This window comes from Cotesia glomerata, unplaced genomic scaffold (assembly GCF_020080835.1).
Source record: "Cotesia glomerata isolate CgM1 unplaced genomic scaffold, MPM_Cglom_v2.3 scaffold_47, whole genome shotgun sequence".
NCBI classification, from domain to species: Eukaryota; Metazoa; Arthropoda; class Insecta; order Hymenoptera; family Braconidae; genus Cotesia; species Cotesia glomerata.
The window spans coordinates 23175-50000 of record NW_025404094.1 but is presented as its reverse complement, the minus strand read 5'-3'; the positions used below and the strand labels follow the sequence as shown (position 1 = coordinate 50000).

At 30.8% G+C, this 26826-nt stretch overlaps 4 protein-coding genes across 5 annotated transcripts; 3 read left to right on the top strand and 1 right to left on the bottom strand.

Moving 5' to 3' along the window:
• Positions 1-2018, bottom strand: LOC123274614 (nucleolysin TIAR-like; the record flags this gene model as incomplete). The annotated part of the gene is given in 4 exon segments (XM_044742310.1): positions 1-134; positions 212-508; positions 613-1788; positions 1930-2018. Coding segments are annotated over 3 exon segments (1019 nt in total), but the record flags the coding sequence as incomplete, so codon positions are not given.
• A 720-nt stretch (positions 2019-2738) lies between these two features.
• Positions 2739-10276, top strand: LOC123274612 (eIF-2-alpha kinase GCN2; the record flags this gene model as incomplete). Its single annotated transcript, XM_044742307.1, is given in 13 exon segments — positions 2739-2858; positions 2948-3117; positions 3200-3461; positions 3536-5790; positions 5852-6371; positions 6459-6941; positions 7011-7942; positions 8020-8646; positions 8841-9021; positions 9093-9290; positions 9390-9546; positions 9619-10001; positions 10074-10276. Coding segments are annotated over 8 exon segments (4803 nt in total). The 3' UTR covers positions 8147-8646; positions 8841-9021; positions 9093-9290; positions 9390-9546; positions 9619-10001; positions 10074-10276.
• Positions 10277-10843: 567 nt separating this feature from the next.
• On the top strand, positions 10844-16435 carry LOC123274613 (eIF-2-alpha kinase GCN2-like). Of its 2 annotated transcripts, none has more exons than XM_044742309.1 (8): positions 10844-11157; positions 11238-11403; positions 11481-11718; positions 11808-14071; positions 14132-14651; positions 14710-15189; positions 15272-16158; positions 16224-16435. In XM_044742309.1, the coding sequence occupies exons 2-8, from the start codon at positions 11333-11335 to the stop codon at positions 16351-16353; spliced, it is 4590 nt and encodes a 1529-aa protein (XP_044598244.1). In that variant the 5' UTR covers positions 10844-11157; positions 11238-11332; the 3' UTR covers positions 16354-16435. The 2 variants fall into 2 exon arrangements, with proteins under 2 accessions (XP_044598244.1, XP_044598243.1); XM_044742308.1 differs by having other exon boundaries at positions 11234-11403.
• Positions 16436-16780: 345 nt separating this feature from the next.
• On the top strand, positions 16781-26713 carry LOC123274616. Its single transcript, XM_044742312.1, has 4 exons — positions 16781-17212; positions 17349-17502; positions 17592-19631; positions 20980-26713. The coding sequence occupies exons 1-4, from the start codon at positions 17061-17063 to the stop codon at positions 26464-26466; spliced, it is 7833 nt and encodes a 2610-aa protein (XP_044598247.1). The 5' UTR covers positions 16781-17060; the 3' UTR covers positions 26467-26713.
• The last annotated feature ends 113 nt before the right edge of the window (positions 26714-26826 follow it).

Genomic DNA, 26826 nt, shown 5'->3' with positions numbered 1-26826 from the left:
TGCTGACTATAGTACTGATTGTAGTATTGAGCTGGCTGTAAGAATTGTCCTTGCATCTGAGGATATCCTTGAGGATACCAATAACTCATTTGTTGGCCATAACCGTAAGGATATTGTCCAGCTCCGGCAGTTACCTTTGTTTTAAGCAATTGAAATATCATTTAAAGCTACTCCAACTTTAATATTAAATACTTGTAAAAAAAATTATTACCTGTTGAGCTTGCTGATTAGCATTTGGTCCAACGCTGTTAGGATCCCCATTTTCTTTTCCCCAAAAACATTTGACAACACTTCCATTGATTTCTGTATTATGCGTAGCCTCAATAGCATGTGTTGCTGCTTCCTTCGTCGTAAATTTAATAAAAGCATAGCCTTTGTCCTTGAAAACTCTAATATCATTAATAGTACCAAATGGAGAGAAGGTCTTGTTAATCAGGTCTTCAGTTATGCCATTTGTAAATCCACCACAGTAAACTGTGCAGTTTGTTGGACTACTCTGAGCATATACCTATTAAAAAAAAGAGCAAAAAAAGAAAACATGATAATAATAGTGTTGATAAATAAATTTGGATTACTGATAAAATAGATAATAAATAAATAAATAAATGTTACCTCTTCATAATTAGGTTTACTATTATTTGTGTGCCTTGGCCTCTCGGATCTTGGTGGCGGTGGTTTTCTAGTTGACCAATTTGTCCTAATGCTCCGTGATCCCAACCATTGTCCATTCATAGCAGTTATCGCAGCTTCAGCTTCCGATTTTTTAACAAATGACACAAACGCATATCCTTTACTCTTAAGGGTTTGTGGATCACGTACAATTCTACAGTTGCTTATTTCACCAAAGGGCGCGAATGCCTCTTTAAGTGTCTGAGTTTCAATTTCAGGAGACAAATCACCAACAAATATATGATGATGATTACTAGTATCAAGCTTGGGTTGATTACCTGGACTCGTAGCCCAGTTAACCTTCATCTCCTTATCGAGGAAGAGTCTCTTATTCATGGCGGCCAGCGCCGTAGCCGCACACTGATGATTTGTAAATTCAACAAATGCATAAGGATCATTGCCAGGTTCACGTATTATTTTACAGCCCTTTATTGGGCCAATTTGAGAAAATAATGTGCATAACAGATCCTCAGATACGGATGGGTCAAGATTACCCACGTAGAGTGTACGGGGATTACTTTCCTCGCTCATGCTCTCTGTGATTGTGCTTTATGCCGACAACTACGCCAACCACTTAGCTAAGCCTATTCTACCTTAGTAAAACCCACCTTCTTCCTAAATTTTATTTACAAATCACACCTCCCGTACGTTCGCCGTACATTTATCTCAAGACCAGCATCAGACTTTATCGCGTTATTTCACTTTTATTACAATCAACACGGACGGTTCAACGTGAAGCTGTGCTACACACCCAGCCTCAACGTCATACTAACATAAAATGGCCGCGCTTCCCTGCTCGCTCTGCCAACACACACTTTCCCTAAATTTTACCCACGCGATAACTAACTACCACTTTTCTACTTACTATACGTTCAAAACTACTATTAAAAAACACTTATTTTTTCCTATTATTCCCTTTTTATTGTTTTTTTTTTTTTTTTTTTCGTAATATTTTTCAATTCACCCTTGATGATCTTTTAATATGTATTTTCATGAACACATTTACTCTACGACAACCAATCTGTTTGTAGTAAAGACCGCGAAAATAATATTATTCGATTCGTCAGTTTTCCGAGACACCGGCTTGACAACACACCAATCAACGTGCTTTCTGTTCACCTAAAAATTATTATATTTTTATCAATTATTGTTTAATCTTCTTTAAGGCAATATTAATTTAAATATTTTTATATTAATTAAATACAAAGTTAAAAATTTATAATTTTCTATTAAATAAAACTATTATAATAAATTACTTACTTTCTTTCGCACACTTTTCTCGGGACGTTGCACTTACTAATTTACTAGAGTAACAGACGGTAGAATATGTAACTACTGTGGTATTTTAAATAAGTCAAATTAACTACTCTTTTAATTTCCCAGGTAGCCAAAATTTTTTCAAAACAAGTTATTTTAATTTTTACCTCAAACTTAAGGGTAAAGTTGCATTGAAAATTTTAACGTCCAATTAAAGATATTATTTGACGTCAAAATCACAAAAAAATTGAACCATCTTCAATCTAATGTAAATTTTTAAATTTTTATCATAATTTATCAAAAATGATTTTATTTGCTGTTGGTAATTCATTTGTGCTATTTTTTTATTTGTTATTTATTATTAAATTTTTTTAATAATATCTTATTACTGTCATTACGTTTTATTGCGTTTAAATTTGTTTTAATTTTAAGCGCTCTCATTACTGATACAATAATATTGTAAACATGTGACAAAAGCGCGTGTGTAACACATTGTGTCGTAACAAACTAATTGTTGTCTTTTCACTCATTAATATACATATATTTACCACCTATCTATTTAAACTCACAACATAAAGTAAAAAAAAATACAATGAAAACAACATTATCATTATTAAATAAATTTAATTTTTTTAAGTAGAAATAGTATTAAATAGTTTTCACAATGTAGCAATAAATAATAATTATTGGTTAGTGTAAGTGTGTAATGATCTGTTAATTATAAATACTAAGGTATTATTTTATAACCTCACGGGTCCGCGGTTTTATAGACCAATACATTGGAAATTGTTTTTTTTTTTTTTTTTTTTTTAAATATTTTTTAAATAAGGATTAAAATTATAGTTTTTAATTGTAAAAAATCTACGTAAGAAATCAAGATGTCTCAAGAATCATGTCAAGATCGACAAAACAATGAATTTGAAGTTTTAAAAGTACGTAAAACAGTTTGATTATTTCATCATGCACTATATTATTAATAATTTATAACATAAACTATTAACGAATTTTTTTTTAATTGCAGTCGATATTTGGAGATGATTTAGAAGATATGAGAAATAATAAAAATAAGCGAAAATGGCAACCTCTCAATATAAAAGTGACCTTAACACCATCACAAGGAATGTCTGGTCCAGTTCAAGTTTATGCTCAAATTGATTTGCATGTTATGTGCGGAGAATCGTATCCAGAAGAGTAAGCTGATACGGAAATTATCCATTTTTTACTTCATTTAATGTGACATTAGTCTTAATTTTTAAAAATGTTTTATTTTCAGTCCTCCTCATATTAAACTAAAAAATAGTTTAGGTCTCTCTAATCAACAAATCGCTGTTTTATACTCAGAGTTGGAAAGTTTAGCAGATAAATTGAAAGGAGAAGTTGTAATCTTTGAATTGACTCAACATGTACAAAAATTCTTATATGAACACAACAAACCAAGCTATAATAGTTTTTATGAAGAGATGGTATCTCGTCGTCAAGAACAGATACAGTCTGAGATGCATAAGAAGCAACTAAAAGAAAGTCAAGAACGACAGGTTTGTTTTAAAAAATTTATTTAAATTAAACTTTTTTTTTAGACTTGACTAATAATTTCATTAATGAATCAAAGGTATTGCAAGATGAAATCCATCGACGACAAGAAGCTTTGAAAGCCGAACTTCGTGATCGTAAAAGAATGGCCCGTTTGTCTTTAGAATCGAACGAAACATCTCAATCAATTCCATCGTCACCTCACGAACGGATTCGTACTTACTCCCGGAGAAGATGTTTAAGTTCATCTGAAAGTCCGGATAGTCTACTAAGTGAACATAGAGCTACAAAAATTTTACACTTTATAAGTAATAGAGGAGAAAGACAAATTCAACTTGGTAAATGTCTGGGAAAGAGCGTAAAAGGATCAGTTGTTTATGATGGAGTTGATATTAAGGCTGTTGAGCATTTAGCAGTCACAGAATGGACGTTGAAATATACACCTGTGGATAAAAAAAATAGTGAAGCAGATACTTTGAATTTACAACAACTATTGAAACAAGTTGGAAGCATTGAACAGGAATTAAATCATCTTCAAAAATTACACCACCCTAATCTCGTTCATTATTTAGATATTAAGTATTCACAAACTGAAGACAGTATTGTAGTATATATACTCCAAGAATTCGTAGTTGGTACAACGTGTTCTTTTTTTCGAAAAGAAAATATTCCTGTCAATATCGATACGTTACGTTATCTCGCCACTGGAATTCTTTCTGTATTAGAATATTTACATGAAAACAATATTACACATAAAGACTTGAGAGATTCAAATATATATATAGACAGCAAAGGCATTGTAAAAGTATCTGATTATTCATTACATAAAAGATTATCAAATATTTATAATTTAAGTTGTCTTGGAAAAGCTAATAATAATTTTGCAACAATTCAAGGTAGAGGAAAAAAAGAAATAGACATTTATAGATTTGGATTATTACTTTTGACTCTGTTGAATGTCAAAAAAGTATCAGATAATGAGGCAGAATGGGGGTTAAACATACCAGTGTTATTAAAAGACTTTTTGTCCAAATGCTTGAATAGCAATGAAAGGTTAAGGTGGTCAGCTAAACAACTACAACAGCATAATTTTATTCGCATACCTTTGATAAGTGAATTGTCATCTCCAAAACATTCTGATAAACAGGAAAATAATTTAGAGACGGAAGAGCCTACATCTGACTCACGGATGAAAAACGAATTCAAAATTCTTGAGTCACTTGGTGAAGGCGCATTTGGAGATGTTTGGAAAGTAAGAAACAAATTGGATGGAAGAGTTTATGCTATCAAACGTATTGCTTTAGATCCAAAGAGCAAACAGTCTAACAAAAAAATGATAAGAGAAGTTAAGTTACTTTCAAGGTTGAATCATGAAAATGTCGTGCGATATTATAATTCGTGGATTGAAAATGTTAATATTAGTAATGTCAAACGACATTCATCATCTTTATTGGATCAAATGTCTGTTAATGAAGAGAAAACCGAAAAAATAAAAGATCATAACTTAAAAAGCTTTGAATCTCGATCAGTCACTATATCAGAAGAAGACAGCAGTAGTAGTAGTAGTAGTAGCAGTGATGATAGTTCTAGTGAAGAAGAGAGTGAAGATGAAGAAGGGTTTTTTCACTCTCCACAAAAGTCAGAGGAATCTTCAGATGGTATAGAATTTAAAGTGGATAGTGAGTCACAAATATCTAAGGCTGAGTCTTTTGAAACTTCTGAAAAAATAACTAGTGAAGAAAATAGCACTGTGGAACATAAAACAAAATTTATGTACATACAAATGGAGTTTTGTGAAAAAAGTACCCTAAGAACAGCGATTGATAATAATTTGTATGAAGATAAAGATCGTCTTTGGCGCCTATTTCGAGAAATGGTTGAAGGTATCGCTTATATTCATCAACAAGGAATGATTCACCGTGATTTGAAGCCAGTAAATATTTTTTTAGACAGCAATGATCATGTTAAAATTGGTGATTTTGGTTTGGCGACAACAAACATATTGTGCTCTGTTGTACAAACAATTGATAACGAACGGAAAGTTGAATTAGACAATAAAAATGATATTATTATTGATGAACCCCGATCAATGACTGGTCAAGTGGGTACTGCTCTCTATGTTGCTCCAGAGTTGAGAAATGAGGTAGCAAAAGCTAGATATAATCAAAAGGTTGACATATACAGCCTTGGGATTATTCTATTTGAAATGTGTTGTAAACCACCCGATACTAAAATGGAGAGAGTAACTATTCTTCAAAAAGTTAGATCTAAAGAAATAATCCTTCCACCTGATATGACAGAGACTGAAATGCCTCACCAGACTCATCTTTTACGGTACGTATTATACACAAACAAACATGAGTTGAATATTTATTTAGTATGATTTTTTTTTCAGATGGTTACTCAATCACGATCCTAATCAGCGACCTACAGCTCAAGAACTTTTAATGTCTGAATATCTACCTCCACCACTTCTAGAAGAAGCGGAACTTCAAGAAATGGTTCAACATACACTTTCGAATAGCCAAAGCAAAGCCTACAAGTACTTGATTTCTTGTTGCTTCGCCCAAAAAGTATCACAGGCTGAAGACATAAATTATGATATGACTGTACTGAATCGTCCAGCAAACAGTTCATCATCAGTGGTTAATAGACTTTTGCATGATCATGTAAAATCCATAGTTGTTGAAGTTTTTCAACGACACGGAGGAGTTAACTTAGCAACGCCTTTGTTAATGCCTAAATCTGGTCACTTGTATGATCATACAGAAACGTGCGTTAAACTCATGACTCATTCAGGCAGTATTGTCACTATACCTCATGATCTCAGAGCACCGTTTGCGCGATACGTTGCGTGGAATGATATCTTGCACCTTAGACGATATGTTATCGAACGAGTTTTTCGTGAAGAGAAGGTATTATTTGTTAATATTTAATTTTAATTTTTTATCTTAAAATATATTTTTTATATCCATGACTTAAGTTTTTAAATTGATTTTTAGGTTCATGGGTTTCATCCCAAAGAATTATATGAATGTGCATTTGACATCATTAGCTCAACAGTAGATCTTATGGCTGAAGCTGAACTAATCCGTATAGTTTGGGAAATTTTTAACGACTTTTCCGACATGCGTCAGTTTGATTTTACAGTTCGTTTAAACCATACTTCTTTATTTGAAGCTGTTTTAATATATTGTGGAATAGGACTAGAAAAATTTCAAGAAATATTTTCAATAAATGATAATGCTCAGGATGGCAAAAATTCTAAATTTTCGGCACAATCATATCTTGAAAATTTAGGTCTCTCTGATCAAGTAATAGAAACACTTATTAATCTTTCCACCACTGAAAATAATGCACTAAAGATTGCGAGTTTTCTCAAGAAACTTACATTACGCATGGGAGATGCCGCTATCTTGGCAAAAAATGCTCTCAGAGAAATCGAAACTGTTACTGCTCATATTGGAGCATTAGGAGGAGTAAAGGTACGTTAGTTATATTTTTTTTGCTGTATAAAAAAAAATTATTTTTATGAAAACTAATTTATTTTTTAGTGGCCTATTGTTATTGCACCTCTTCTTACTCACAATATGAAGCAACACCGTGGGATAATTTTCCAAATTACCTGTGATTTCAAACGTAGACGACGGCGAGTGGGTCAAGAAATAATAGCTGCGGGTGGTCGTTATGATAAAATGCTCCAAGTATTTGAACGTATTTCGGAACGTTCCGGATTGACTAGTAAAGAAAACCGACATCACGGTGTGGGTATAAGTATTTCACTCGATAGATTAGTATCTGTCATTCAAGAGTTGTTATTAGAAGACTCAAATATTGAAATTAATGTAAAAAAATTTGGAATAAACATAGCGGTAGGATTAATTAATAAGAAAAATAAGAGAGAACATGAACTAGCTGATCTTCTTCGGCAATTATGGTCTCTCGATCTTCGGGTAACCAAACTGGACTTTAATAAGACTGAAGAAATGCTAGATTATTGTCGTAAAAATTTAATTCCTTGTGTCATCATTTTAGATGATGAAAAGGAAAATTTATCAGTTCATTTTTGGGAACGTAAAATGAAAAGATTTAAAGAACAGAAAATGTCTACAACCGAATTTACTGAGTATTTACGGAAACCAAATACAACTTCACAACAAACAGATCCACCACCAGTTTTGCATAGATCTGAAAGCAAAATAAATAATATGGAACCTACGACAAATGCACATAACACTTCAATCAATGTAAACATTAATTTTGTACTCTCTGAGAAAGACAAATTGTCAAGTAGTGGACGGAAAAGTTACAGAAACTCTATGCTAGCTCAATTGTCATCTTCCTTGCATCGAATATCGTATAAAGATCCTATAGAAGTATTTGCTGTATTTCTAGAAATGCCTGTCATAAAGACAATTTTTGGTCTCTTGGAATTGGATGAAAAAGAACAAGATTTTCAGAGGAGCGTTCAATCTGTTATTGAAGAGTAAGTGGTTTATTTCTTGTTTTGGTTTTTCATTTAGTTGTATTAAGTTTAATAATTAATAACTTGCTTTTCTTTAGACATCCCTACCACAAGAAGTCGATTAAACAAGTGTGCGATGAGATGAGAAAAGTAAGGAACGAAAAACAACGGCCTGTTCTAGTTCTATACAGTTTGACTGATGGACGTTTTGTTATTTTTATATGAGGGCATTTGTAAAAATTTAAATTAAATAATTCTATAAATTTGTATATAAATATTTTTAATTCAAATTTATAGTTGTTATTATATAGTTCATTTTATACTATTAAAAATTAAAACTGTTGAACATGCACACCTAGAATCAAATAATGTCAAATATTTATTAATTAATATCTAAAGTCACCAACTGTAAATAATTACCATAAATCATTATTTCATACTTGTTAAATTTTTAATGATCGATTTTTGTAGTATTTCTGTAAGATAAAACTTCTGTGCATTAAAAGAAAACAATAACTTTTTTTAAAGTATCCTTTATTTAATTAATTTTCTACTGATATCAATTAAATAAAAAAGCGGCAACTGGTTTCTACTTTTGCTTAAACACGGCAAAATACATTAATCGAATTACTCTAGTTGTTCTATATACACCTGCCCTAGACCTTGAAGTCATTTTCAAGTTTAAAAGTATTCCTACCTAGATTCCTTCATAACTATCAATATTGGTAAATATTTTATTTGCATACGCCATTAGTGCTAATAAATCGTCAAACTATCGCGTAAAATGTTTACGCATTTTTTATGCAGCTTTAAGGTGTAAAATTTAATTAAAAGCCTTATTATAAACTTTACGTTATTAATACTGTAAAAAATGTTTATAAATTTATAAACGAGGATTTAATTTTAAATATTCTTTAAGAAATTATTAAACCAGGAGTTCATACTTTAAGTGTAAATTTACTATTGAAAGTTAAAGAAGTTGATCACATTCTTATCATCAGGTGTAAATTTTGAAATAAGTAATCATGAAGATGCAAATGCGCAAATGTTGTTGTTGGTCACTCAAAACTGGAGTTGCAATTTTTGGAGTTTTTCAAATTGTAAGTAAACATATTTACTGTCTAAACATTACCTATAAATTTTTAATAAATTTAATTTAATGCAATTACAGATTCGGTTTTTATTTATTCTGGGCTGGGCAGTCATTGATTACGAATATTTGGTATTAAATTATACGGAGTATGGAAATTACACAGAACAAATGTATCAATCTCATTTGTTAGAGGATCCGGAAGTTCTATATTTTTATGTCCCGGCTTGTTTTTTGATGCTCGTTCTTTCAAGTTTGATGATCTTTGGCACACTAAAGGTCTGAATTTTTTAAATTTATTTATAATAGTATTAGTTTAATAAATATTTTGACTTTTTACACTAAATTTATGAAATACTAAAATTTTTTAATTTTTAGGACAAATACAAATTTATAATGCCGCATTTTTATGCCCACATTTTTTTAGTTACATGCTCTATAATAAATCAAACGTACAACATTGTTGTAGAATTTGCTTACTATAAAGAATTTGAGTATGGCTTTTTCTTACTTGCTAAAGGAATTTTGTCGAATGGTAAGTTATAAGGTTTTAGATATTGAAGTATATATAAAGGTTTAAGCTCATTGTTTTTCCTTTTATTTTTAGTGTGTGATGTATACTGTTGTTTAATGGTATTCAGCAGAATCAAAGAAATCAAAGGATCTAAGAATGTTATATACCCACTCGTATTATAAAAACTTATACAGCGGCTATAAATTTTTTTTCTATTCTTTAAATTTCGGTATATCTTTAGAATTTTTATTCAACTAACGGACATGAAGTATGGATATCTTATATTCTTAGTAAACCTAATAAAAATCAAAAAATATTTTGTTTATTTGACACCGCAAGTGATCATTATAGAGCACTTATTTTAACTTATTCGCAGATTTTTCTTTTATGTTAATATGAAGACATTCATTTTAAAATTATTAAAAGTAGAACATTAAATGACTATAGAAAATCAAACAACAAATCACTTAAAAATGGTAAGTAATAAATTAATGATAAATGCTTATTTCAATTTTAATTAATTTTTTACAGTTTCTGTATCATTCTAGGTACTTACTGGTTTTAATTAATTGAGTACGTTAGCAATAATTGAAGATAGCATGAGTGAAGGGTCTTCTCCAAAAAAAAAATAAAAAAAAAAAAGAGAAAGGATTAAAGAATCATACAAAATTCACAATTATGAATTTATTTCACGTTTTGTTTAATAAAAATTAAATTTAATTAAGTATAATAATAAATTCAATAAAATTAATTTTTCTATTTTATTATAAAAATATTAACAAGATTTTTAATTCACTATACACCTTCAAATATTTTCAAATGTGTGCTATCTATAATTTATAATTCATTATAATATGTTCTCGACCTTTTTAAATTTCCTATGTTTGAAATTTTTTAATATTGTATTTTTTTAACATACCATTAAAGATTATAAGTTTTTTTTTATTTATTTAAATCGCAAGTAATTATTTTAGAATGATACTAAAATTAGCTGACACCTGAATATTTCTATAATTTTCTTTAAAAAATAAATTATTATAAAAAAATGTTTCTGATAAATTATAAAAATTACGTAAGCCGACATCTAAAAATTTTTAGAATTTTTTTTAGTGAAAAAATTATTACAAAAAAATAAAAAAAAACATTTTCATTTGTAAAAAAACTATAAATTTTAATTAATTATGTAAAATTAAACACCACACACTTCAAAAATGGTGAGTAATAAATTATTATTGTTCTTCATGCTTATTTATTTTAATTTCAATAAATTATATTTGCGTTAAAAAACATTATATTAATAAAATTACATAAAAAAAGTGTCATTCGAAATTCTTTCAAACTAAAGTCTACAATTGGTTCGCAATATTTAAATCAACTAATCAAATCATTTCACAACAGACAACATTGCTATAGGTATATTTGTAGGAATGTATGAGCACAGTTTGTTAGGTATTAACCTCACAAGCGTGTATTTGTACATACTAGTAGATAAAATCATACATTAATTCTGTAAATAATTATATTTTATACAAAAATGAATTATTTAAGTAAAAAAATAAGTTTTCATTATTAACAAAAATGTCTCAGTTATCATGTCAAGAGAAGCAAAATAATGAATTTGAAGTTTTAAAGGTATGCAAAGCAATTCAATTATTTCATCATACGCAACAATAATTGTAAAATAGAATATAAATATTTTTTATGTTAGTCAGTCTTTGGAGATAATCTACAAGATCTTAGAAACAATAAAAATAAGCGAAAATGGCAACCACTGAATGTAAACATCACATTGACACCGTCACAAGGAATGCCTGGGTCACCTCAAGGAAACGTACAGATAGACTTACAGATCACGTGTGGAGAAACATATCCAGAAAAGTAAATAAACACGATAATTATTTATTTTGTTTATTATATTGTAATAATTATTTTTTAATAAATATTTATTATTTCAGTGCTCCGCACTTACAATTAAAAAACAGTGTGGGTCTTTCTGATGATCAAGTATCTGTTTTATATTCAGAAATAAAAGACTTGGCAGAAAAATTAAAAGGAAAAGTAATGATTCTTGAGTTGAGTCAGCACGTTCAGAAATTTTTACATACGCATAAAAAACAGGGTTGTAACAGTTCTTGTGAAAAAATTCAAGGCGAGATGCCAGAAAAACAGTTAAAAGAGAAGCAAGAGCCTCAGGTTTGTTTTTTATTTTTATTATTTTCTTTAATTCATTTACTTAATTTTATATAAGTATTTTTATATTAATTTTATTTCTTGGCTTAAAGGTTTTACTTAAAAGAATGGCACGTTTGTCTTTGGAGTCAAATGAAATACCATCGTCAAATCCATCATCCCCTCAAGAACGAGTACGTTCTTATTCTCGAAGAAGATGCTTGAGCACATCCGAAAGTTCAGAAAGTCCGTTATGTGAATTTACTCAGACAAAAGTTTTGAATTTTTTGAGTAACAAAGGTGAGAGACAAGTTCATTTGGTTAAATGTCTCGGACATAGTGCCAAAGGGTCAATAATTTATGCTGGTGTTGATATGATGACTGTTGAGCACCTAGCAGTTACCGAGTGGCTATTAAGATATGCTTCTCCTGGAGAAAAAAAAAGCGAGTCAGAGGTTTTAAATTTACAACAATTAATGAAGCAAGTTGTGATTATTGAACAGGAATTACATCATTTACAAAAATTAGATCACCCTAATCTCGCTCACTATTTGAACATTAAGTATTTACAAAATAAAGATAGTATTGTCGTTTATATACTTCAAGAGTTTGTTGTTGGTACAACGTGTTCTTTTTTTCAAAAAGAAAACATTTCTGTTAATATCGATTTATTGAGATATATTGCCACCGGTGTTCTTGCTGCGTTGGAGTATTTACATGAGAAAAACATTGCACATAAAGACTTGACTGATTCCAGTATATATATTGACAATATTGGTACTGTAAGAGTATCTAATTACTCATTAAATAAAAAACTTTCAGATATTTATCGTTCAAGTTGTCTTGGTAAAGCTAATAATAATTTTACATTAATCAAAAAGCAAGGAGAAAAAGAACTAGATATTTACAGGTTCGGTACTTTACTTTTGACACTGTTAAAAGTAAAAATAGTATCAGACAACGAAGCGGATTGGGGATTAAACTTGCCGTTAATATTGAGAGACTTTTTGTCCAAATGTTTGAACCGTGATGAAAAACTAAGATGGTCAGCTAAACAATTACAGCAACATAATTTTATCAGGACTCCTATTGTCAATGAATTATCGTTACCAAAACATTGTGACGATGAAGATAATAATTCTGAATCTGAGGAGCCCACCTTTGATCTTAGGACTTATTTACCATCCCTTGATAGTAATTCAAGATTCAAAAATGAATTTGAAATTCTTAAATTGTTGGGAGAGGGTGCATTCGGTGATGTTTGGAAAGTAAGAAATAAGTTAGATGGTAGATTTTATGCCATCAAGCGGATTGCTCTAAATCCAAAAGTCAATGAATTAAATAAAAAAATGATACGGGAGGTAAAGTTACTCTCAAGGCTAAATCATGAAAATGTTGTAAGATATTATAATTCTTGGATTGAAAACGTAAAAGTAAGCAATGTAAAAAGAAGCTCTTCATCTTCGTCAGAAATGACATCATTAAATAAAGATAAAAGAGATGATATCGAAAAATTAAAAGCTGAAAGAGTAATTAAATTACTGTCGCCAGTTAATGATGTTGAATGGACAGTATCTTTTGAAAATCCATCAAACGTTGCTTCGGATGAAGACTACAGTAGTAGTAGTTTCAGTGATGAAGATTCCGACGACGAAAGTGAATCGTTTCATTCGCCACAAAAATCAGAACAATCTTCAGATAGTATAGAATTCAAAGTGGATAGTGAGTCACAAATATCTAAGGCTGAATCTTTTGAAACTTCTGAAAAAATAACTAGTGAAGAAAATAGCACTGTGGAACATAAAACAAAATTTATGTACATACAAATGGAGTTTTGTGAAAAAAGTACCCTAAGAACGGCGATTGATAATAATTTGTATGAAGATAAAGATCGTCTTTGGCGTCTATTTCGAGAAATGGTTGAAGGTATCGCTTATATTCATCAACAAGGAATGATTCACCGTGATTTGAAGCCAGTGAATATTTTTTTAGACAGCAATGATCATGTTAAAATTGGTGATTTTGGTTTGGCGACAACAAACATATTGTGCTCTGTTGTACAAACAATTGATAACGAACGGAAAGTTGAAGTAGACAATAAAAATGATATTATTCTTGATGAACCCCGATCAATGACTGGTCAAGTAGGTACTGCTCTCTATGTTGCTCCAGAGTTGAGAAACGAGGTAGCAAAAGCTAGATATAATCAAAAGGTTGACATATACAGTCTTGGGATTATTCTGTTTGAAATGAGTTATCGACCACCCGATACTAAAATGGAGAGAGTAACTATTCTTCAAAAAGTTAGATCTAAAGAAATAATCCTTCCACCTGATATGACAGAGACTGAAATGCCTCACCAGACTCGTCTTTTACGGTACGTATTATACACAAACAAACATGAGTTTAATATTTATTTGGTATGATTTTTTTTTAGGTGGTTACTAAATCATGATCCTAGTCAGCGACCGACAGCTCAAGAACTTTTGTCATCTGAATACCTGCCTCCACCACTTCTAGTGGAGGCTGAATTACACGAAATGGTTCAATATACTTTATCAAACAGCCAAAGCAAGGCATACAAGTACTTGATTGCTAGTTGTTTCGATCAACAAGTCACGCCAGCTGAAGACATCACATACGATATGAATGTACCTAGTAGATCAGCTAACAATGAAGTGTCTGTGGTTAATGAACTACTGCATGAGCATGTTAAATCTGAAGCTATCAATGTATTTCAACGGCATGGAGGAGTCTATTTAGCAACTCCTTTATTAATACCCAAAGCTGGTCACTTGTATGATCACACAGAGACTTGCGTTAAACTCATGACTCATTCAGGCAGTATTGTCACTATACCTCATGATCTCAGAGCACCGTTTGTGCGATATGTTGCCTTGAATAATATTGAACATTTCAGAAGGTATGCCATTGAAAGAGTCTTCCGAGAAAAAAAGGTATGAATTAAAAAATAATCCTAAATTTTGCTTGATTTGTAATTTAATATTTTTCTAGGTTCATGGATTTCATCCCAGAGAATTATATGAATGTGCTTTTGATATAATTAGCTCAGATGTAGATCTTATGGCTGAAGCTGAACTAATCCGTATAGTTTGGGAAATCATCGATAAATTTTCAGAATTACATCAACGAGATTTTACCGTTCATTTAAATCACACTTCATTACTTCATGCAGTTTTAATGTACTGCGGAATCGGTCCCGAAAAATTTCAAGACATTTATTCAATACTATGTGACGCACGTGATGGTAAATGCTCGAAACTCCAGGTCCAAACTCATTTTATAAGCTTATGTCTTACTGATCAAGCTATGGAAACTCTCTTGAATTTATTCGATACTGAAAACAATGTTTCTAAGGTTGCAAGTATACTTAGATCAATAACAAAAAGGAAAAGTGATGCTGCAGTTTTAGCAAAAAGCGCTTTAAAAGAAATCGAAACTGTTACTACTCATGTGAAGGCTCTAGGAGTTCAGGTAAATTTATTTTTACTGTAATATTTTTTTTTAACGAAAGAATAATTCACTCTAATAGAATTTATTTATTTCTATTTCTTAGTGGCCAGTTATTATCGTGCCATTATTAGCTCACAATATGAAGCAGCAAAGTGGAATAATTTTTCAAATATCTTGCGACTTAAAACGTAAACGACGATGTCAAGAGGTAATAGCAGCTGGTGGTCGATATGATGAAATGATCCAATCATTTCACCAAATATCAAAAAGTTCAGATTCAATTGGGAAAAAATCACATCACGGCATCGGTCTCAGTATTTCTCTCGAAAAATTAGTATGTGCCATTCAAGACGTGATATTAGAAGATACAAATAATGAATTAAGTATAAATAGATTTAGAATAGATGTAGCTGTAGGATTTATTGACAGTAAACCTGAACGAGAACATGAACTGGCTGATTTACTTCGTGAGTTATGGTCTCTTGGATTGAGAGTAACTAAATTGGATTTTCAAGTTCAAGAAGAAATTCTTGACTATTGTCGTAAAAATTTAATTCCTCACGTTATTATTTTACACGGGGGGATAGGAAATCTTGTTCTATACTCTTGGGAATACGACAAATTTAGAGAACAAAAAATATGTATAACTGAAATTACCGAACATCTTCAGAGACCAATAGATACACTGCCAGTTTTAAAAAGCAAAAATCGTACAACTGATTCTACATATTCATCATCAAATTATCTTAATATTAATTTTAATTTTATACCTACTGAGAGAGATAAACTGTCTGATAATTATAAAATTAATTATAAAAACACTATGCTAGCTCAAATGTCATCCGCTCTACAACGAATATCTTGCAAAGTATCTATAGAAGTATTCGCAATATTTCTTGAGATGTCAATAATGAGAACAATGGTCAAACTCCTAGAAATCGATGAAAAGGAACAAGATTTTCAAAAAAGCGTCCAATTTGTTATTGAAGAGTAAGTTGTGTCATTATAGAGTTTTATTTATTTATTTTTTTCTAACCAAATTAATATTTTTATAGGCATCCATTAACAAAAAAGTATATTGAGCAAATTTGCGATAAAATATGGGAAGTACGAAACGAAAAACAACAACGACCCGTTTTGGTATTTTACAGTTTGACTGAGAATAATTATGTTATTTTCATGTAAATTTTTACAAATCGTTTTGAAAACAGTTTGTTAAATATACTTGTATATGTATTTTTAATAAAATTTTGTCAAGAGATAATAATTATATTTTTTATAATTCACTATTTTAGAGAAAGAATATTACGATAATTTTTAAGATTAGCTAAAAGTATTTTTTATGTATAAAATAATTTTTTTTAAACTGAAAAAAATTATTTGATGAAAAAAACAAAAAATACATTTCTCTAAAATTCAAATCTCCCTCAATATTTGTTGTGAGAGTTAGTTTTTTAAGCGTAGTAAGGCGTGCGCGTCACCTCTGCTGAGCTGAAAATGTAGAAAATTCTTTATGATACGCGTGTATGATGATTCGTGTAAAGTTATCCCAACGAAAGAGTGTGACTCGGATTAATAGTGGGGATACAGAAATATGTGTCAACAGAAGTTGATTAAACGAATACTCTTTCGTTGGAACAACTATATATTTTTGTCTAACTTTTTTTTATAATTTATCAATATATTTCATGTATGTTTGTATATAGTACACACTTACTACAAACTATTTTATTGTACGCACGTGAGCGCTGCAGTGTTTTACAAGCTAAACAAACGCGTGTGTCTTTGAAACTTAATCATTTAAAGGTAAACGTAATAACAATAATAAAAAGTGTGTTAGAACGTGGCAAGAGTTTCTGGCAGTGTTATGATCTGTGGAATGATAACGAACAATGTCAAAAAACGTAAATTTAACAAAGTTAGAAGATTTTATTATTTCAAGACTATGGTACACTGCATATGTAGCCCATAAAATAAATATAAACAATGGTAAATCGTCAAATGATAATAATGGCGCAGCAATTGAGTTATGTAGATCAATAGGGTAAATAATGATAGTACAATACAACAATACACAGCTTTAATATAAGTTCTTTAATGCAATGAGATTATATGCTAACACACTGATTATTTATTATCATCAAATGAATCATAACTATTTAATGTGTTTTTACTTTCAGTTGTTATGAATATAGTAGTAATTCTTCATGGATTATTCACAAACTATTGGCAATGTTGACTAATAAGGATGTTACGGAACATCAGTTTAATTTATTACAACTTGAAAATGCATTACATTTAATTGACAATCATGTACCTGAAACTGTTGAGCAGGTAAAATTTTTTTTAAACTCTATTTATTTAATCATTTCAATGATCAAGTATGTGTTGATGTATAAGTATTGTTTATTTATTTTATCTAGGAATTGCTCAAGCTTTATGATTTGATAGCGATAGCGAAAGAAGAATCTGATGAAATTCCTCCGCAGATTACTGAATGTAGTCTAAAGTTTTTAGAAGAGCATTTGTGGGATAAACCAGCATTTGTGCAATGGGTGATAGATCAATTACTCTGTATATGGTCAACGTCATTTGCCATGACTGATTCAGAGCTTCAAGACCTATATATTAAAGTTATTAGAGAAATAGTTAATGAAGCTAAAAATATATCCGCCTCAATAAACAACAATAAAACTACCAATGGATTAATATACTGCCAAAAAAATATAAATTTGATAAGTTACAACCATTTAGCGACATTGTTGTCAATTTTATCAAAGTTCGAAATAACAGACTCAAAAGAAGAGGAACTGAAATTGTGGCTATGGCCAATGCTAGCCAAAACATGTAAATTTAAAGACATCGAATTGTCATTATTTTCACGTAAAGATTTAAAATACTTTAAAATGTGGCATACATTTTGTGACGATTATTATGCACGCAATAAAAGTCCTAATAGTTTAGATAATATTAATAAAATATGCTCAGCTGTTTTTGATATTAAAGATGAATCATCTGATGTGTCATTAAATGGCAATGAAATATTTATAAGAGTGTTAAGAAATAAAACTCACTGGTTATCAGATATTTTAGAGATCTGTTACGGGCTAGTGATAAATAATCGATTTGATCAAGTTGAAAAATTATTAAAAAATCCTGTATTAAATAATCTTTGGTTACCGCTATTATTAAAATGTATTGATAATTGTTTGAATGCACAACAATTTTCGCCTAACAACGAAGCTTGGAAAAAAATCTCTACGACATCTGAATCTCTAAGATTTGTATTAAAAAATTGTAAATTTAAATATTCAAAAGATCAATGTATGGAGGAATTAGAAAGTACTCTAGAAAGTCATGTAGATGCTTTAGAGTGGATTATTAAAAGTCGTGATGATTTTTTTGAACACAACAAAAAGTCTGGTTCAATGCATCAAAATTACAACGTGAGACAAATTTTTCGTCATCTTCAGTCATGCTCTATACTGTCTACCATAAAAACGTACGTTCCAAATGTAAATAATAAATTATTTAAAGACGTTTATCCTTTGCTGAAGGATTCAGTGCATTCGAAAATGACTTATCGAGCTTACTATGCAATGTTAAGCGCGCTAAAAGCAATAACACTTTGTAATGCTTATAACACTGAATTTAATACGGTTATCGAGCATTACAATTGTATGGAGAAACATATTAATTATCTTAATCCATTAAAATTACGCTTAGAAGTTATGGAAAATATTTTTTCAATGTTATTTATACGACATGAAGATTTCACAACTATTGAAAATCCATCGGATCAAGAGGATGAAGATGAGAATGACAATATCAATGATGAACTGCCGTCATATAAAAATTCATATTACTATCAAACTGGTTTCATCTGCAACAAGTATGTCATACGAGAGACACTGCACTATCTTAATCGTTGTATTTTTGTAATTGATAATGAGTACGCGAGATTGAGAAATGATTCAGAGGCGGCACAAGACATAGAACAACTTGATAAAAGAATATCGTCTATGAAAAGATATCTCAGTGATGCGTCGTGGCGTTTACAATTATTAACAAGTACAGAATTTTTTAAAAAACAAGGACTACCGGATACTGAAATGCAAAATAAAAATACTTGTATTGTTAAAAGTAAAATAAATTCAGTAGGTCATCAACAGAGAACTTCACATTTATATAAGTTTGATGAAAGTTCATCCGATGAAGGAGAATTACGTTCGGATATTGATGTAAGTTCGGAAAGTAGTTCAGTAGGGAATGCTGCTGGTGAAAATAGCAAGCGTCGTAGACGTGTAAAAAAGCTATCATCGCAAAGTGAAGATACATCGAATGAAAAAAGCTCAAAACAAGTCAAAGAATTTACTCTCAGTTACATGCTGGCCTCAAAAGAAACTCTGGTTCTAAGATGTTTGTGGAAAGATAATTTGACTGAGGCTCAACGCGTCATAAAGGTAAATTATAAATCATCATTTATACTCTCTGCAATGCTTTTTCTAATTTGCGATAGGCTTTTTTCTCAGCCTTTGTTGGTTTATATATCAATGGCTGCTCTGGGTCGATTTCTGGGCCCTCGGTTAATGTACCCGGTGGATTATTATTATAATATTCTCTTATTCTTCTAATTCTTCGTCTGGGGAAACAAAAATCACATCGAAAACAACAGCAGCACCAGCCTAATTGATGTTATCTTTAAAAAATATCTAATAATCAATAAATTTAATTTAAAAATTATCATACCTCTTTGACACCAACACGGTATGGCAATACAAACATAAATAAAAAACCAAATTTTAATAACTTGCCATGTTCGTCTTAATAAAACACTCAAACTTGTTTTATTTTTTATCGCATTCTGATAATCAAAAGTTAAACATTCGAATGATTTAAGCCCAAATTTCTCTATTTCTTCTTGGGTACAATTTCGTGGCTTGTTAAATTGGACCAATTGTTTCAGAAATTCTTTTGGTGTATCTTCAGGTTGGCCATTATCCGTAAAATTAAAAGTCTGATTCTTATACAAAAAATCATTCTTTTGCTGCTCATACTCAGCTTTAAGAAGCTCATAGTCATAGGCTTCTTCTATTTTTTCACTAACAGGCTGCAAATTTTTTTCATCACTATCATTGCTTGACCTAACGATGGCAGATTTATCATATAGTCCTTGGTAATCAACTTCGTAATCTGTTGAGTCTGTGGTGGATTTCTCAAGCTCTCTTAATCCTCTTGGATTTTTAGACTTTAAATTGTACTAATTAAATTCAAAGAAAAAATTATATCAGATTTGAATAACATAAATGATTTTAGTTACAAAAAAAAAGTAACCTTCTCAAGATTATTTTGAACTTTTTTAACCAATTTCGATTTAATAAATTCATTTTTCTGGGCTTTTTTTGACATCTCTAATAATCTTTTATAATTTTTCTGCTCTTTATCGACAGCTCGTCGATTATCACGCTGAACATGCAAGTGCAATGAGTCATATTTATTATTATTCATATTTTTTAACTTAAAAGCAACTAAATCCGCTGGTTTAATCATTTCATCTTTATATTCATCATCAAATTTACCCAATGAAAAAATAAACGACGTATGATCCTCAAATTTAACCTGATAATTTATTTTTTATAATCAATTCACTTTATAATTATTTATAAATTGTAAAGAAATAACTCAATTTCACGCAACTGTATAATCGGGAAGTCGTAAAGATTGTACATTTGTAATAATAATTAAACCAAACCTCAGTAAGTATATGCAATGTAATTTCATGATTATTTAATATTATTTATTTTTTTACAGACTTTTAACATGGAAAACAATCATTTGGCAGGTGAAATATTATTTTCACAAGCAATACGTGCATTCAGACAAGATATTGCGAAACAATTGACACTCATTTTACCGAAAAATGAAGTAAAAATAGATACTAAACATTCCACACTGGATTTTATTCGCCAAGCTGCTAAAGATGGTATCCAAACAACACGTATGACAAGTCAAGTTGAAACATTTTTAGCATCACAAGAGTCTAATATAAAATTAAGTTCTGATTCCAGTAATGCCAAAGATATAATGACGTTGGTGACACTCGATCTGGCGCTGACGATGAGCCAAGATAGTTTGACATCTGAAAATTTCACAGAAATCGCAATGAAGCATTTGAAATCTAATAAAAAACTTATTAATACACGATATTATGAGTTTTTTGAGACAATTTATCAACTGTTTCATGAAAAAAAAGGTACACCGATAGTTAATATACTTTGCGATGCAAGAATACCATTTTCGTTGAAAGAATATCGGGAACAAAATGATTACTGGTCTAATTTAGCGCGTAAGCTAACTATTTTTGAAAATAAAACAAAACTAATAGATTTTATTAAGGATACAAATGAAGAGGAAAAATTAAAAAATGATTTACAACAAATTTTATCGGTTTGCAGTAATGGAGAACCATATTTACATCGATTAAATGCCCATTTAGAATTAATAAGATCCATTGCACCGCCATTTAAAGATATTAATGCGATCGGTATGAAACCTTCTCTATTGGAAAATTCACTTGACTCTTACATCGGTTATCAAATATTTGATTTAGATGTTGATTTAGAAACACTCGAAATTGTTGCTAATCAGTTGCAAGTTAATTTAGCTTACTGCATTTTAATAAACTGCTGTCCCAAGTTACTGTGTAATGATAATGTGGATAATTTTGAGATAAAAAACAACAGATGGGGAATAATTGTTCTCAATAAGTATGAAATCGTTGAAAAATTCATTAATGATGATATGCATGATCCTAATCAATGTGTTGTTGGTATTTTATCAGATCTGATACAAGCTATCAAAGACTCAGATTATGATTCGTTAAATATTTTAGGAACGGATTTGAAAAGTTTGTCAGAGACAGAAAGTATTCAGAAAATTCTTAAAAAAACTCAAAGCTTTGCTAATTTAGACTTAAGTTATTTATCTTTCGGTGACCATACACTGGCATTTTTTCTGAATATCTGGAATCTAATTATGCTTCACACAATTATAGAAATTTGGAGTAAAGACCCACCAACCAGTGATTTAAGACACGCTGTGTCATTGAGTACAATTGGCTATGAAATAGGTGATCTTGGTTTCGTTAGTCTCTTTACTCTTAGATCAAAATTACTTGGACAACCGCTTTGCAATGACGAGTCTTTATATTTTGAGTATCCAGAAGAACTCAATGAACCAGCTTGGCAAGATTTAGATTTACAACTAGATCTTCGGGTTATATTTGCAATGATTAACGAATATCAAAGATCTCCAATTATTAAAATTTATCACCCTGAGAATTTAAATGAAGAAATTAATACAACAGTGCATGATTATCTCAATAATTATATAAATCAAGATAAAGAAAGTGTTGTTTGTCTTCCGAAGCTTATTAAAAAATATGGAGATCTTTTGATCAGCACCAATGGATCGAAAGCAATAATGGAAAAATACTTGAGTATTGATAAAAATGTAGAGTATGAATCATTCAAATATTTATACGACATCCGGTTTAAGTATAGCGATGAAAAAACAATAACTGATTGTGATAAAAAGAATAATAAAAATGATAAAGATAGTACGTCACTTTGGAGAAATAGAGTAATTAAACCGTCACTCTTGCAATACTTGGAAGGCCACTGCTGGCTCCTATCTTATCTCGTTCAAAGAATTCACGAAGAAAGCCCAACGATTCGTGACAGCAGCTGTGATAATTTGGATCGTACTGCAGTATTGGAAAATTTATTTAAGTCACCTTGGGCACAAAATTTAAAAGCCCTTTACGAAGATAACTCAACAGTTGCTGGACTAATGAATTGTTCATCGACAGTTGAACTGTGGGATTATTTTGAAGCTCTTTTAAGAAATCGTGAGTTGAAGAAATGCCTAACGATGCTTAATGCACTTCCAGACTCTCTGTTAATGGGAAACGCTGAGTTCCAGAGTTTTAGAGACAAAATTCTGATGTGTTTGATCAGTAATATTCAGCTTAATCTAAATTCCACTGAAATCTTGCAGTATTTATATCAGATAAGAGACATTTACGTTTTAGCTCAAGTAGTGTTATCCAAAGTAAAAACGTGGCCGGTTCGGGTATGTGAAGAGGCACTTCGTCACGTTTTAAACCATGTAGATACTGATGAACTTCCACCACATTGCAGGTCTGAGATAAGTGAAATTCTCTGTAGAGTTCTTGTTTTTGATAAAATGTTTATTTATTGTAAATTAGATGACGATACTGATCAAGTTAATTGGTATAATGTGGTTTATCGGACTGAAAAAACAAATCCAACACGTATTGTAAAATCACTAATCGATGCTAATCAGTACGAACTATGTTTAGAGTGGATGGAATATCAAACGCCTTCATCTGAAATTCAATGTCTGGTTTCACAAGATCTTTTTATGGGATTATTGAAGAATGAAAAAGATAATTTTAAACATGCACGCCAATTATTGTGTGCACTACCTGCAAGTTTATCGATTAAATTTTGCAATGGTATTATTGATAAATTAGAATCTATTAATTCATTGAAATTTATTATTAAATATTTATTGGATAATTCACCTGTAGAACGTGAAAAATATCAATGTGGCTTATTGGGAGTTGAAATTTTAGAGCAACTAGATCCCTGTGACAGGCCAATGTATATTCATTTAATCAATGAACCACTTCTTATGTTTGAGCAATTACTCATGAACTGTAAATTTGATAATCTACAAAAAATATTAAAAACGTGCTCTGAAAGTTTTTATTCAGCCGGTATTACATGTGAAGAATTCGATTGTACTATTAGATTTTATGCACAAAAATCTTTAGACTTCCGGGTGGCTATACAGCGCGACACCGATAGCAACAAGCTTAAAGAAAATTCGTTGAGTCAAAGTGGAGAGTTTCTTATGCCTGTTAATATACCAACTAGAGAAGAATGGATTCCAGATGATAAAGCCCGCGAATGTAGCTGTTGTAAAGCTGTTATTTTTTCCATGTTCAACAGAAGACATCACTGCAGAAGATGCGGTAGAGTGGTATGTGCCAATTGTTCAAGTCAGCGAATACGAGTGCCAGGATACGCGGATTCAGTTCTTGTACGTGTGTGCAATGATTGTAAACGACAAACTGCAATGCAGGCACAAGGTGCTTCATCAGCACCTAGCAGTGAAACATTCGATTGCTGGAGATTATCAATTCAAGAGGCTCACAATAGAACGCTGAGAGAAGAATTTTGCTTCGAATACGCTCCAAATATCCCTCTGTGTTTAGCGATATTAAATTTACACTCAGATCACAAAACTTACGCAACTTTTCTTCTTGATCGTTGTGATGAAATGAAGAAATTGTTGTATCCAGATAAAAAAGGTCGAGTAAATCCGGAAATAGATCACAGTTTAATTATTAAAATGATCAGATCACTTTTACTGGCTGCTAAAGTTAAATGCGCAAAACTTGGACTTAATACTGGATTAACTGATTGTGATAGATTTTTATCCCAAGTTGATCTTATTAATATTCTCGTTTCATCTGATTGTCTGTCATTGATTCCACAGGATGATCTCAATGATCATACTTTACGACGATTGAGAGATTTATTGACTGAAAAGGAACAATGGAGACTGGCGTTAAATGTCAGCACTAAATCTGGTTTGGATACTCAGGGTGTTTGGGCAGCTTGGGGAAAGGCATGTCTTAAAGTAGGTTACTACGAAAAGGCGCGAGAAAAATTTTCACACTGCTTAGATAAAGTTAATCAAGAAGATTATGTACCAGAAGATTGGGTCTTACTTTCGTACTTAAGTGATACTGGGGAAGGATCAAAAAGCGATAAAAATTCAGAGAAAAGAGAGACAAGAACTCGAACAGGATTAAAAATCCGACCTGCTAAAGATCCGCCTTTATTGGTAGAAATTTTACAAATTCTCGAAGTGTCTAATTCTACAGATCAGTATTCTCAACAACCAACGCCATCGAAAAGTTCAATGGCACAAGAAATATTAAATACACTGAATAATTTAAAAGCTATATCTTATGGTAATTACACTGTGTCTAAGCTTAATTCAAATACTAATAATTTTCGGTATCAAGAAAGCTTATATTATTTATTAATGTACGGCAGCTATAATTCTATTTTAGAATTTTTCGTTCGTTACCGAGAGTTGGATAAATGTTTATCTTACATTTTAGAAAATGAAATAGATCCAGAATTATTTTTTAATATTGTCTTCTTGGGTTGTCTTCGCAGCGGAATAATGATAAATCTTTGCACAGCAATTAAATCCAAAGATCCAAGTCTCCTATCGTGGAAGAAGTATTTGTTATTTACTTGTCATAATCTAGAAAAAAAACAGTTATTCAATACTCTTTACCAACTTCAATTATTTATGAAGGACTATGTGAGAGCTGCTATGACTTGCATACGATTTTACGTTATAGACGCCAGTAGTTACGCAGATATTTGCATGAGAAGTCATTTTCTTTTAGACGCACAGAGGCACTTGGAAGCTGAATTGCACAGTGAAAAAGACGAAATATTTGACAGACGACAAAGAAAAAGTGTTAGTTCATTTTTTATGGACCCATCGGAAATTGATAAGCATATAAATACCATTTCACGGCAAATGGAAATCGCTAAATTTTTGGGATCGTGTGAAAAGGAGGGAAGATCTGTCAATGAATTTCTCAGCAAGCTTTCCTTTATGGACAGTGAAGGTTTACAACCACGAAATGCACCAACTCTTTTCGGTAATCAGCAAGAAAGAACGCATTTAGCTGTACTGGCAATTTTATGCGGACGAAATGTTGAAGAAGGCTTTGGTATCGCTTTTCGGGTGATGCAGGATTATAATCTTCATCATCAAAAAGTTTATTCACTTGTTGGACACATACTGGCGCTAGACAAAAAAATAAATTCAATAGAACAGTTAATTAAATGTTGTAGAAGTTCCGGTTCACCGAACTCTAATTCAATATCCGATCGCGTATTAGTTAACTGTATTAAGTTTCTACTAGATCGCTCACGTACTGAAACAAATCCGGCTCCCAAAGATCAAATAGATTCTCTCATAAGACTTATCACAGATATTGAATTAAAAATTGGATGCTACATTGAAAGTAAACAACTTAAAGCTGCTTATCTTCTAGCCGTTAAGCATTCGAGAGCACAAGATATCCGAAGAATCTTAAAAGAAGCTGACAGTCTTGGTCAGTCTGCCATTAAATCCATTTGTACCAAGTGGCTTCAACATAATCGACATAATTAATTATTGATACGAGTAAAAAAAAAAATCAGCAATTCAATAATAATTGTAATTTTTTTAATGTAAATATTAACACACGTGTTAGCGATTTAGCAATGCTTTATTTTATTTTATTTGTTATGGAATTATTCAAGTAACAATTAAGAAAGAAATTTAAATTAATCTATTTTTGTGTTAATTTTTGTACATAAGTGAATTGAAAAGAAAAAAAAACAACAGACGGCACATTGAACTGATATACTTTTAAAAGCTGTGATATTTAAAAGAATTAGTAATAATCAATACACATACGATATTGATATATATTTATATAATAAATATGTATGTATATACGTACTTTATAACTATATTTAAATAATTAGA